Below are 13,417 nucleotides of genomic sequence, written 5' to 3'. Positions count from 1 at the left end.
TCAATTTTATGTTAAAAACAGCAACCCTCAAGTGGGTAGTTACCAGCATTGGGTAGTACGACAAAACACCCTAAAAACTTTCTGTGGCAGGGAAGGAAGATGAGAGAATTGTGATATCTCCTTAGTAAAGGTTGCTTCTGGATTTCCTTATTTATAAGAATATGAGAAGAGCCCTGAAACTGGATCAGACCAAAGGCCTTTCTGATCCAGCATGCTGTTATCACTAGGGATGTGCACGGACCCCCTGATCCTCTTCGCGCCTGATCCGCTCCGCCTAGGGGCCGCTCCGCTCCACTCCACTGCGGAGCTCCGGCTCCAAATCGGAGCTCTGCAGTGGCGGGGAGTGGCGCCAGGTAATGCCCTTCCCCCCCCTTACCTGTGTCCGTCACGGCCCATCCCAGCTTTACTAGAGCCCGCGGCTCAACCAGGAACTGTAGGCCCGATTGCAGCCTACACTTCCTGGTTGAGCCGCAGGCTCTAGTGAAGTTGGGATGGGCCGCAACGGACGCAGGTAAGACCCCCCTCCCCCTTACCTGGCTCTGCCACCGTCGCCGCACGGGGCGGCGGTGGCGGCAGGGCCAGGTATACCCCCCCTCCCTCCTCTCCCTTACCTCCATCCGTCTGCGGACCCATGGCTGCTTCAACGGAGCCCGAGGCCTCAACCAGGAAGACCAGGCCGCGGTCTAGTCTTCCTGATTGAGTCCTCGGGCTCCATTGAAGCAGCCACGGGACCGTGGATGGATGCAGGTAAGACCCCCTTGCCCCCTTACCTGGCTCTGCCGCCGTCGCCGCATGGGAAGCAGCGACAGCGGCAGGGCCAAGTAAACCCCCCTTACCTTTTTTGCGGGGCTCCGGATTGAGGCGAAGGATCCGCCTTCACCTCGATCCGCTCCGCAACGCTCCGCGGCTCCCCCGATCCTCTTCACCTCCGCTTAAGCCCCCCGATCCGCTCCTGCTTCTCCGGTCTGAGGAGAAGCAGAGCACATCCCTAGTTATCGCTGTGGCTAACTACTTTTTCATGCAGCACATCGGCGAACTGTGGAACTCACTACCACAGGACGTGGCGATGGCCACCAATTTGGAAGGCTTTAAAAGGTGCGGGGGTTGGATAAATCCCTGGAGGAGAAAGGTACGAACGGCCGCTAGTCCTGATGGCCCTCTGGAGCACTCCTGCCCTGCTCGCGGGCTTCCCGTCGAGGCCCCTGGTTGGCTGCTGTGAGAGCAGTGCTGTCATAGGGAGGCCTTTCGCCTGGCCCCGCTGGACTCTCACGTCCCTTCTCCGCTCCCCCAGCAGGCAGCAGTACGCCCAATGTGCCCTCCAGCAGAAGGTGGCCACGGGGGACCTGACGCAACAGCAGCTCTCCACCTTCCTGCAGCAGCTGCAGGCTCTCAAACCGAGGTGAGGCCTGGTGTCCGCGGAGCCGCGCTCCCGCCTTGGTCATCTGAAACTCACCCCGGGGGGGGGGGGCGTGGGAGGAATGGAGCTGCTGCTTCCTTGACAGCCGGGGCTTCTGGAGGCCCCTGACGGGTGGCGGGTAGTGAAGGCTGCTGACCGCCCTAAAGACTGGCTGGAGCCTTTGCCTGCTGCCTTTCTCTGGGCCCAGGGGAACCTTGGCCTCCCCGTGTCTCCTGGAAGCTCAGATGCTCTGGCTCTGAGCAGTGGTGGGTGGACTTTGGGCCTGTGGGAGTTCCTTTCCCCTCCCTCGTTCTGTCCCCCCCCCCCTTTCCAGCTTTCTCCATCACCCTAATTTGGGGCAGGGGGTTGGGGTTGATAGACCTCTGGTAGAGTTGGACATGTTTGCAGAGATGGTCTCCCGTCCTGATCTGCCCTTCTGCCCGGCCTTGCAGCCACGCTGGCCGGGGACGCTGGGGATTGTAGTCCTGGCGTGTCTAGTGCTCACCAGCCTTGGGTCACAGCCCACGTGCTCCTGGTTCAGAGAGGCAGAGCTGGAGAGCTGTTCCGGGTGCTCGAGGGAGCAGTTGCACCTTCCTGCTGGGCACGACGTCCCCTGCTATTTTGCTTGTCTTGCAGAGCCGGGGAGCAGGGAATGATTCCTTGCATGAACCGATCGTTATCTGTGCCAGACACCGGGTCCCTGTGGGACGCACATACCTCAGCCTCGCCGCAAGCAGGTCTCTCTCTCATGCATGTATATCAAGATGTTCCAGGGAGGGGAGAGGGCAGAGGAGATGGGTCTGAGTAGTTGCTAGAGAACAGGATTCCCCCGCATTAGAGAGTTTGAGCCAGGAAATCCTCCCCAAGTTTCTCTTTGTACTCTGGTGTGGATTAAAATTCCTTCTCAGCCCTGTGTTTGCACAGGACTATGAACTGGCTACCTTGCAGGGTGGTCGTATGGATGAACAACATGAGAATGATAAGAAATGTGTAGCAAAGTAGATGTTTGCACGCTCTCTCTCTCTCTCTCTCTCTCTCTCTCTCTCTGGGTCAGCTCATCGCTTGCGTTTGAGAAGCGGAGAGCAGACTTGTGGGACATGCAGGGACCTTCCTTGGGCTCAGCCGGTGACCCCCATGGCCGTCGGTCTCCCCTGTTCGTAGGACTCCCCCGTGGGCGGCTTTCAGATTAGTCAGTAGTTCGTAGGTCAGGGTGGGGGTGTCAGATGTTGTGGGACTGCTATGGAGACCCCGAAAATGTTTCCTTGCTGGTAAACTCCCTTTCTTCCCCCCTCCCCCCCGCCTCCTTCCTCATAACGGCCCTTTCCTCTTTCAGGTGGTGAAGCCAGCTTATGGGATATTCCAATTAATTCTTCAACTCAGGGTCCAAACTTAGAACAACTTCAACTGCAACACAAAGTGAGCGGCGTGACTCTATTTATTTGTGTTATTACTTTGATCTACCGCCCCACAGCCGCAGCTCTTTGGGCGGTTTATAGAAGTTAAAAACAATGAGCGATCGACTTTGGGGTGGGGCGGAGGGGGTGGGCGCTGGAGGCCCCCGTCTGACTCGGTGCCCCCCCCCTCCTGTCCCCTCGCAGCTACAAGAGCGGAGAGGCGCTGAACTCAGGGCGAAGCGGGAGGAGGACGAGCGGAAGCGGCGGCGCGAGGAGGAGCAGAAGCGCCGCGAGGAGGAGGAGCAGCTGTTCCGGCGCAAGCAGGCAAGCGGGCAGCAGGGGCTCCCGGGCCCCGGGACGCCGCGGCCGAGGGCTGGGTGGGGCCGATGGGGCGCTCCACGGGCGGGGCTCAGGGTTCGGCGGGGCGGGGGAGCGCCGCACATAGGCGGCTTGTAGGGCCCCCCAGCCTGCCTCCCCAGCCCTCCAGGGCCGCCCTGGTTCTCTGCCACCAATGGCGGTTTTGAGCTGAAACGGCCCCCGGAGCGGCCGCAGTCCTGCAGCCACGGGCCCGAGCTGCGTCCCCAGGGCCCTCCCCCGCTCTCTTGCTTCCGCGGGACCTGGGACTGCCGGAAGAGCAGGGCCCGGAGTGGTGCTGAGGGCGGGGCCTCTGGGGAGGTGTGGCGGAGGGCCGGGAGAAGTGAAGGGAGGGCGGAGTGAGCGGGCCGGGACTGCGCAGCCTTGGAGGTCCTCCCAGGGGTTGTGGGTAGGAGGGGCAGGAGTTTGGCGGGGGTGGGGGGCTTGGAGGTTGGCCTTCCTCTCCCTCTGGGCTTTGGTATCTGGAGAGAGGGGGGGTGGTCGGTGAGATCCTGGACCAGGAGACGTGGAGCCTGCGGCACGGGTGTGAGGGGCCTGGGTTTGAAACGCTGGGCTGCTCCTCTTCTCCCCAGCTGCCCTCCTCGTCCTCCTCCTGGGGCCAGCAGTCCGGGAACAGCTCCTCCAGCCAGAACAGCTTCAGCATCGCTGACATCCAGAAGCTGGGAGACGCCCGGGCGTGCCGGGAGCTACGGGAAGAGGTGAGCAGACACACACACACACACACACACCCCGCTGCGTGGCAGGGCCTTTGCTCCCAGGGCTGGCCTGGCGGGGCTCCGGCGAGAGGGCTTGGCCGCCTCACCTCCGGTCTCTCCCTGTCTCTCCTTCTCTCCCCCCCCCCCCCGCCCTCTCCCCACAGTGTCGACAGCAGGAGCTGCTGCTGAAGCTTCTGCAGCAGCCGCAGAACTCCAACGCCCTGTGGGGCGGCCTGGGGAAGTCGAACGTCTCCATGAAGGCCCTGCTGGAGCTGCAGCAGGAGAGCGACAGCAGGCACATGCAGAAGCAGCAGCAGCGGGCGCAGCAGAGAGCGGTGAGCGGAGGGAGGCCCTTCCTCAGCCCGTGGGCAGCGTGAGAAGCCGGCTTGGAGGCAGAGGCTGGGGAGGTCTTTTCCGTCGCCCTCCCCGGCACGCCTCCCTGTTTGGGTTCTGAGTTCGAGGGTGGGCCGGAGACTGTGTTCCACCAACGGAGGCTTACTGGGTTTTCTCTTCTCCCACCCCCACCCCCACCCCCGGTGTTCCTTAGCACGGTGGCCACAGCCTGACCAGCCTCCCCTCCCAGTGGGGGGTGGACTCCCCCTCGCTCTGGGGCAGCCACGACAAGAACAGTTCCATCAGCCTCTGGGAAGAGAGCCTCAAGAACGCCGGGCCCCTGGCTCGGAGCCTGGGCTTAAAGAACAGCCGGAGCAGCCCTTCGCTGGGGTGAGCGAGGCAGGGCGAGCCGGGGGGGCGGGTGGGGGGGGGCGGGCCGAGCCGAGCCGGGGGCCTGGCTCACTCTCCTCTTGCCTCCCACCCACCCCCGGGCGCAGGGACACGTACGGGGCCTCCTGTCGCCAAAGCCGGAAGAAGACGGACGAGGAGGAGAAGCTGCTGAAGCTGCTGCAGGGAATCCACAAGCCCCCGCAGGACGGCTTCACCCAGTGGTGCGAGCAGATGCTCCACGCCCTCAACACCTCCAGCAACCTCGATGGTAGGAGTGGGCCCCAGGGGGCGGGAGCAGGGAGACCCACATGCCCCCCCCACATGCCCCCCCCACATGCCCCCCCCGCTCTGGAATGGGAGGGGGCAGGCAAGAAGCCGGCGGCGGCCAGCCCCCTTCCCCCGCCCCTCTCTGGGTGGAATGTCTGGAGGGGAACTTCGGTTCTTCTGCGGGGCGGATCGTTGCCTTGAATACGGGCCAAGAAACAAGGGGGAGCAAATGACACCCAGTGTGTGGCCACGGAAAACGACGTGCCCCCTCCGCCGGGGACTTGTTGACAACACAAGCTCTTCCGTGTGTCTTCCTGCCCGTCGGGGGCTCCGGGGTCCCGTGTGCAGGAGGCTCCCTCCCGCTTCCTGCATGCTGGGGGGAGGAGAAGGCGCGGGAGCCCCCTCCCCCCGGCAGGACGGCCTGCGGAGGGCGGTGTGGGTCTCAGCGCTTCTCTGCCCCCTCCCCCCAGTGCCCACGGTGGTGGCGTTCCTGAAGGAGGTGGAATCCCCGTACGACGTCCACGACTGCATCCGCTCCTACCTGGGAGACACTCTGGAAGCCAAAGAGTTCGCAAAGCAGTTCCTGGAGCGCCGGGCCAAGCAGAGAGCCAATCAGCAGCGCCAGCAGCAGCAGGTGGGGGCCTCTGGGAGGTGGGGAGGGACGCACCCCTAGCCTCAGCCAAGGCTCCCTCGCGGGGTCCCGGCTCCCCACTCAAGCCGGTGCTTCGGAGCCTCTCTTTCCTTTGGCTGCCGTCCCAAGGGGGTGGGCTAAAACCCAGGGGCGCCCTGCATGCCGCCACTCCGCCTCGGGGGGCCCAATCCCACCCCGGACTCGGCGGGTGTTGCAGGGCGGCCGTTTCCCGCCGCAGCCCTGCTTTGAGGGCGCTGGCCCTTCGGCTGGCTGTCGGCCCCGCTCCAGCCCGGGCTTCGTTGGTGGCGTGGCCTTTGGGCTGGTAGCTAAGAGAGGTGAGCCTTGCGACGCGCTGCGTGAATGGGGTGAATGGGCCAGGGCGGAGGCCGGATGGACGGACGGCTTCTGACGCGCCTCTCTCGTCCTCGCCCCTGCAGGAAGCCGCCTGGCTGAGCTCCAACAGCCTCTTTCAGTCCAACCACAACCCCAAGCCGACGTCCTTTGAGAACAGCCAAGCCGTGAGGATCAAGCGGCGCCCCATGATGCTGCACGCTGACCCCAGCATCCTGGGTTAGAGGGGGGCCCGCGGGCCAGGGGGGCGCGTCTGCGTGCTGGAGGGGGAGAGGGCTGGAGGCCAGATGGGGCCGGGCGGCGGGTTCCCTGCCTGGTGGGGGCGGGGCGGGGCGCCAGGACCCAGGGCAGGGCGAGGCGGCAGACATGGGTCGGGGGGTGGCCGGTTCCGGGACTGACGGTGGGTGTCTTCGTCTTCCTCTCCCAGGCTACGCCCTTCACGGCTCCTCAAGCGAGCTGGAAACGGTGGAGGACTACTGACGGAACCCCTCACAGCAATAGGAATCTCTCTCTGTCTCTGTCTCTCTCTCTCTCTCTCTCTGTGTCTCCTCTCTGCCGCTGCTGCCTTGATTTAACCAATTTCAGTTTCGGCTGAATGTGCACTGCAGGAGAGGCGGCCGTGTGCCCTCCTCCTCCTCCCCCCAACACCCCCCTCCCCCCCCCAGGGGGGCAGGAGGCAAAGCGTGGAGGCAGCAAGGATCCGTCGGACCAGACCAGGAGGGTGTTCAGCACTTCTTTCCTTACAAAAGCACCTTAATGAACAAACCTTTTTCTGCCATGCACTTTATCAGAACTTTTTTTTTTACAGTGACTTGTTACAGATTCAAAAAGAAAAAAAGAGGAAAAAAAAAAAAGAGGAAAAAACATTTTTTTGAGATTCTGGAAGAATTTTTTTTTAAAAAAAAAAGTTTAAAAAAACTACAAAAAGTTTATCTTTAAAAGAAAACACTTATTTTTCACAAGGGGATAAGTTTAAAAATGTGAATGGCAATTTCACAGAAGCTTGATATAAAAAGATTTATAAGACAAAAAAAAACTTGAAGAAATGCACTTAGAAAAAGGAACTGTGTTTTTTATTATTATTATTATTATGACTTGGATAAATACTATGTGTAAATAGTGTTCAGACTCTCGCTCCGCACAGTATATTTTCTCTTACGAAGAGGCCATTTTATAAGACTTTTTTTTTGTTGGTTTTTTTAAAAAATTGCACAAAAAATGCCTGCCCTCCCCCCCCCCCCGTTTCCTTGTGTGTGTGTGTGTGTGTGTGTTTTGGGGGGGTTGGGTTTTTTTTGCCCTCTGGACATACAATTATATTTGTTTTGTTTTTGATATATAAAAAAAGGAAAAAAACGGAAAAAAACGGAAAAGGAAAAAAACAAACTTGCAAGAAGATGAATTTACACTAACGACGACGAAGCGGGCTTGTGCTGGTCCCGGACGCTGCTTTGCTGTACCACAAGCGTGATCCCAGGCGCCTTCCTTCCAGCGATGGGCTCTTCTGGCTTCTTCCAGGAATCTCGCAAGGCTCCGCCCTTCCTTTCGGTCGTCCCCCGCCCCGTTCCTTTCGGGGGGAGGCCCCCGGTTATTTTTCTCGTTTCCCCCCCCCCCAACCCCACCCCGTGGATACCTTAAAACATTTTTGTCCTACGGCTCCTTGACGGATGTATTTTCTTCAGCGACGATTCTGCGTGTGTGCGTGTGTGCGTTGCACTTTTTTTATATGAGAAGAAACACTCGGAATATTGTGAGTCTTCTCTCTTTTGTTTCTCCCCTGTTTGTTTTGTATACCTGTATACAGATGAGTATCAAATCATATTGGGCAGGGCGAGGGGGGGGGAACCTGCGTGTAACAGGCGGCAACCTAGGGACTCTCAGTGCACTCGAAACAGAATTGAATGTATCATACTTGGGTGGCCATTTTAGCTCTGGAGGGGCCCCCCCCGTGCTCTCCCCCCTCTCCCAACGCTGCAGCAAGCACCAGCGGACGGACGGACGGACACGAGTTCTTGTCGGCAGGGTGCATCTGTTCTCTCAGCCAGGGAGCTGTTCGTTCGCGCCTTCGGCCTCCTCTGGAGCGCTGGTGGTGTGGTGTTTGGGTTTTTTTTGGTAACCTCCCGATTGAGGGGAAACATTTCTGTATGTTCTTTTTGTGTATATGTAGCTGTGTATATAGGGTATCTTTACAGATGACAACCTTTTTATATATAATTTTGCTTGAAAGGGGTTGTTTTGCTCACAAGGAACGTGTTTTTTTTCTGTTTACAATCCATCCCGAGTTTTACAGGGGGCTGGTTGCACACAGGGTACTCTGACGCCCAGCGTCCTTGAGCCGGAGGGGTGTGCGTGCCCATGCGTTCGCCATTGGTAATCTCTCTCTCATATTTTAGAAATATATATATATATATGTGTGTGCGTGTGTATGAGAGAACCATGCATATAGTCACACCCTTCTGAAATGTGTGAAGTGTGCACAGAACAGAGATGGCCCTGAACTGACAGGGACATCATCCCTTGGTTCTGTGCCCACTTATCCCTCCACCCCCGTCCCCGTCTCCTGCAGCCCCCATTCCTCCCTCAAATAGGGTGCAAGATGGCAGGGACCGCCTGTGTCATACCTCCCTCAGCATCTGAGACGTACACAAATCCTGCTCTTTCAGAGACGTTTTGTCATGAACATCACATGAGAACGTTGTCGGTCTGCATAAAGAACTTTAGCAGCACTGGATTCCCCCATGTTTTGGGGGGTGGGTGGGTTGCGCACGTGGGACACCCTAAATCAACGTCCCATTTCAGTGCAAAAACGGCAGCCAGAAGAAACGTAAAACAATTTCATGTTCATGACCAAAATGGTGAAGACCTGTTTGAGGTTGTTGTTTTTATATATATATCTCTGTATCATCTTCCGTAAAGCTACTTAAGACCACAAATTCCTGCTGAAAGGTTCTTGGGGCCGTGTATGTGTGTTATATATATAATTTTGATAGTCCTTGTAATTAATACTGTGATGTTTTAACGGTTATTGTGTTACAAAGTAGGAAGAGACCTTGAGAAAAGGGATGGGGGGAAGGAATACGTGTGTCGTCGTCCCCCGCCCCCCGGCTACACCGCCTCGCCGAGACGGAAAGGCCGCCATGTTTGTGAGGACGTGAATTCATCTCAGGCGTCTCCTGTTCTCTGCCGCTCCTTTTGCTATTGGTCAGTATTGATCCAAGGAGGAGACCCCCGGGAAGCCCCCCGCCCCCCCCCCCCACCCCGGTGGAGGCGCCCGCAAGTGAAAGGTCCCCCCCTTGCCTTGGTGCTGCAATCGGAGGACTCGGTGGGCGTCTCCAGGGACAGAGTTTGGGCGACTTGTGGCATTCCTTCCCCTGGCTCCTGCGGTTCTTCTGGATTGGTGGGAACGGCTCTCCTGGGGGCAGGTACCGTTTCCCCCCCCCCCTCTTGGATATTGCCTCAAGAATGTATTTACAAAAGCTGCTTTCTCTTGCCTGCCTTCCAACCAAGGGCTGTATTTCTTTTCTTTTTTTATGTTAGACCCACCAATCAATCAGTTGCTTTTCTTGCAAAATTGGCTGGAGAAGTATTACGCCCCCCCCTGCCCTCCCCCCGGCTCACTCTCCTGCCAGATGTTGTTTCTTCTTTTGCACCAAAACCTCGGGGTTGGATGTGAACTGAAATAATCCTAAGATATATGTTTTTGGTTATTTTTAATCAAGGTACGGGCAAAGTTTACAAAAGAGCTGGGCTGGTAGCTGCAGCTCTTCTATCCTTGGCTGGGGCGGAAGCCAGGCAGGGGCGACTGCAGGCGGATAGATGCAGCCCTGCCCCTACCTTGGGGTGGGGTGGGGAGACTTCCCATGCAGCTCTTGAAGGTTATTTTTCCCCTCTTTCGAAGTGTGTGTGTGAGTCAGAGAGCGCGTGTGCCTCAAGTCCCCTATACCCTTCTTCAACCTCTTCATCGTATAAAACTTATCTCTCCCCCCCCCCCCCCCGTACAGGGCAGAATGGAAGCGTGGGTCCGCGCACGCAAAGTTTTGCCTTATCAGTTTCAAGGAGAAGATAGTTTTTTGGGTGGGGAGAGAAAGACCAACATGGGTGGGATGTTCTCCCCGTCACCCCCAGTATTACAGCTGTTGTTGTTTTTTATATCTAGCAATAAGGGGGGGGGAACATAGCCCATGTTTCAACAAGAATCGTAGCACATGAAGAAGCTGGAGAGGCTGTGAGGAGAGCAAGCACCTGTGAGTGGATGCTCATGGGGGCCGGGGGGGCTCAGCCCTCTCCCTTTCCCCCTGTGTGTGTGTTGTGTTGTGTGTGTGGTTCGATAGAATCCATCAAATGTGAAGAACGAAGTGTGTGGTTTGGGGGGCCGGCGGGGGGCGCGCGAGAGGGAGCAGGGGCGAGCCTTCACCTGGCACCTGTGCCACTTACCCTGGGCTCGCCTTCTGCTGCGCTCACCCGGTGCCCTTCTGCCCGCCTCCCGGAGTGTCACAATCCCTGATGCCAGTTTCTCTTTACGTGAGACCGTGTGTGTGTGTGTGCGTGAGGATGAGAGAGAAGTTTTCTCTTTTTTTCCATAGCGATGTTTTCATTGGGTTTTTTGTCAACCGTTTGGGATGTTACTATGAATGTAAAAATGCGTTGGGCTCACCCCTCTCTTGGCCGGTGTGTGTTTGATTTCAATTTTGTGCTGTTTTTTGAACGCCAGAATGAACAGCGGAGCCACGTTCATGCCAAGGGAATTGGCAGTGGCTTACAGGAGCGCGGGGGGCGGGGGGGGGATGAAAACGCTATGCAGCAGTTGTGGGTGGTGAAATGCTGGTTACTGGGGTGGAGAGACCTCAAAAGTACCCCTGTCCGTGGGGGCTTCAGCCTCTTGACGGGGTGTGTGTGTGTGGGGGGGGGGGAGTTGTGTTCCCAAGTGGTGTGTTTTTTTTTCCTGTTCCCAAAACTAGTGACAGCTTTGCGTATTGTTTTCTGTTACGTTTTTTCTGATGCCTTAAATTGTACACACAATTTCGTTTGGAAGGGGTGTGTGAGATTTCTGGGAGGCTGCGTGTGCGTGTGCTTGTTTTGTTTTGGCGATGGATGCTTTGATACGGGGTTGGGGCGGGTGGTGGGTTTTTTTTGGCATACGCTGAACTATCGAGTGTTTGATGAGAAGTCTCTGGGAGCGCAAGGCTTCCGCCAGCTCAACTGAGACACTGCGGGACAAGATTGCGGGGTGGGGTGGGGACTTTGTACGTTCAGTTATCAGCAGCCCGTTCGGAGCAGGGGGGCCCGGCGGCTGTGAAGTTCACCTGTGCTGTCGCCGGACGCCCGAGTTCTTCGTGGGACTGCAGCTTGACAGGGGCCAGTGGAAGCCGAGGGAGCTCACCTGCTTCGAGTTCGGCAGAAATGCGGGGGGGGGGACGACGACGACACACAGTACAACCCCTCCCCCCCTCCTTGGACTGTGCGCGTGTGAAGCTCCTGCTCGGCCCTCAACTTCTAGCCATCCATCTGCCAAGTGCGGGCTGAAAGCCCATCTACCTCCCCCTGCCGTTGCCGTCCGTCCGCACAGGAGAGATGTCCGTCCCTCAAGTATTACAAGAAACTGTGATGGGGGCTTGCGAACGCCCGAGGCCTTCGGGCCTCCCAGCTCCTCTACTGAGAGTGGAAACATGTTTACAGACTTCACCTTTTTCTGGTGCAAATTGGCAGAAACGGGGAAGGGAGAGGGAGTCCGTCCCCGTCCCCCCGTTTCCGCTTGGCTGAATGTTTAAGATGGACCTGCTGCCCTCCAAGGACTTCAGCGGGGGGGGGGCAACTTCTCTCTCTCTCTCTCCCCCCCTCCCTCCTATGGGGGTGAAAGGCTGCATGCAGGACTCCTGGGTTCTTCTGCCACCTCTGATCGAGCAGTTCGTGGACTGTCGGAGCCGCATCAGTGTGGAAAGGACTCGTGCTACGAAAGGAGAAGTCAGACTCCCCCCCCCCCCCAATGAGCTTTTGCAGCTTCTGCCCCCAGGGGCAAGGGTGGGGGGCTGATTCCACCCTCTGCCCCGGATGGGGGCGGCAGGACTTCAAATTCCGTTCCTGCGCCTTAGGTTGGGGTGGGGGTTTTCTCCTTGCTGTACATAATTGCCCCTTTTTGCTCTTCTCTGAAGTACGTAGGAACTGTTTGGCTTTCAATAGGGGTGTAATATCCATGGATGTAAGATGCCAAATCTCTCTCCCTTGTGTACTATATATTTTCCCACATGCATCTTTTGTAAATACCCTTTCTTCTCTCCACCCTGCAAGTTTGCAAGGAAATAAAAGCTTAGATGGTTGTGAAAGCAGCTGTTGTTCTTTGCCTCTCTCCCACCTTCCAGTGCCACGGTGAGCCCCGTGTCTTCTTCAGGCTCTAGCTGACCCAGCAAAGCCTGCAGGTGCCAGGGTGGCATTTCCCCAAGCTGGTGCCCTGCAACACCCAGGATGCCTGAAACCGGCTGGCGGAGGCGGAGGGCTTGGGAGCCGCAGCAGGTGCTAGCGCCGAGGAGCTCCCGTTCGCGAACGCGGAACCGTGCACCGCCTCTGCCCTCGGCTGTGGAACTAACAGGAAGGGGAAGCGGGTGGCAGGCCGGCCGGCCGGCCTTGGGAAAGAGGAAGCCAGGGTCAACGGCCAGCCCTTGCTCAGAGCAAAGGCTTCTGCTGGATTTCTCGCTTGCCAGTATTTTTAACCGTCGGGCCATTCTGCCTTTCCAATTTGAGAGCCCTGCATTAAAATGTTTCAGGCAGGAAAATATCCCTACAACCTTGCAGGGCTTGTTGCTTGGGGCCGCCTACTGGAGCTGGACGTTGTCCCAATCCCCCCCACCAATAATTGATTCCCAGGTGCAGGGTTGGCCGCCCCACGCACGCCTTGTTCTCTAAAAGATCGCTCTCATTTAGAGGCCTCTTCCAACTCCACGATTGTAAGGCCATCCAGTCCAACCCCCTGCTCGTTGCAGTAATCCACCTCAAAGCATCCCTGACAGAGGGTTGTCCAGCTGCCTCTTGAAGGCCTCCAGAGTGGGAGAGCTCACAACCTCCCTAGGTCACTGGTTCCATTGTTGTACTGCTCTGACAGGAAGTTTTTTCTGATGTCCAGCTGGAATCTGGCGTCCTGCACTCTGGGAGGGTCGAGAAGAGATCCTGGCCCTCCTCTGCATATCTGAAGAGCGCTCTTATGTCTCCCCTCCATCTTCTCTTCTCCAGGCTAAGCATGCGCAGTTGTTTCAGTCTCTCTTCATAGGGCTGTTTCTTCTACGTGCAAACAAATGGAGCCCCCACCCCCTTTGATGGCCACCTGAACAGTGGCCCCAACATGCAGCTCTGCTCTCATCTCACCAAAGCAGCCAGCCCCGGTGTCCGCACTCCTGCTCCTTGGAAGAGCAAAGCAAGAGCAGGGGGGATTTGCTCCGATGGAGCAGGCAGGCAGGAGTGGACTCCAGGCCTGCTCTCGTGTCTGACGGGCGCTCCCTGAGATTGTGCAGCAGCAAAGTGATTTTAGACCCTGGCCCTCACGGCCTTCGCTCCCCACATGCTTCAGGTGGCCACGTGAATAAACTGCCGTCGTGAAGCA

General features: G+C 57.7%; 1 protein-coding gene across 3 annotated transcripts in view; it reads left to right on the top strand.

The window, feature by feature from the left end:
- Positions 1-9,207, top strand: part of GIGYF1 (GRB10 interacting GYF protein 1) — a 37,558-nt gene extending 28,351 nt beyond the window's left edge. For all 3 annotated transcript variants that reach the window (XM_063138449.1, XM_063138448.1, XM_063138447.1), the window contains 11 exons: positions 1,292-1,399; positions 2,033-2,133; positions 2,730-2,812; positions 2,995-3,114; positions 3,738-3,863; positions 4,025-4,195; positions 4,408-4,583; positions 4,691-4,851; positions 5,321-5,484; positions 5,919-6,051; positions 6,260-9,207. In XM_063138449.1, the coding sequence (XP_062994519.1) occupies positions 1,292-1,399; positions 2,033-2,133; positions 2,730-2,812; positions 2,995-3,114; positions 3,738-3,863; positions 4,025-4,195; positions 4,408-4,583; positions 4,691-4,851; positions 5,321-5,484; positions 5,919-6,051; positions 6,260-6,312 (1,396 nt within the window). In that variant the 3' untranslated portion in view covers positions 6,313-9,207. The remainder of the gene's footprint in view (positions 1-1,291; positions 1,400-2,032; positions 2,134-2,729; positions 2,813-2,994; positions 3,115-3,737; positions 3,864-4,024; positions 4,196-4,407; positions 4,584-4,690; positions 4,852-5,320; positions 5,485-5,918; positions 6,052-6,259) is intronic.
- The last annotated feature ends 4,210 nt before the right edge of the window (positions 9,208-13,417 follow it).

The sequence above is a fragment of the Elgaria multicarinata genome, chromosome 11, assembly GCF_023053635.1.
Source record: "Elgaria multicarinata webbii isolate HBS135686 ecotype San Diego chromosome 11, rElgMul1.1.pri, whole genome shotgun sequence".
Classification (NCBI taxonomy): domain Eukaryota; kingdom Metazoa; phylum Chordata; class Lepidosauria; order Squamata; family Anguidae; genus Elgaria; species Elgaria multicarinata.
Note: the sequence above shows the minus strand (reverse complement) of the source record. Positions and strands in the feature narration are given on the sequence as shown.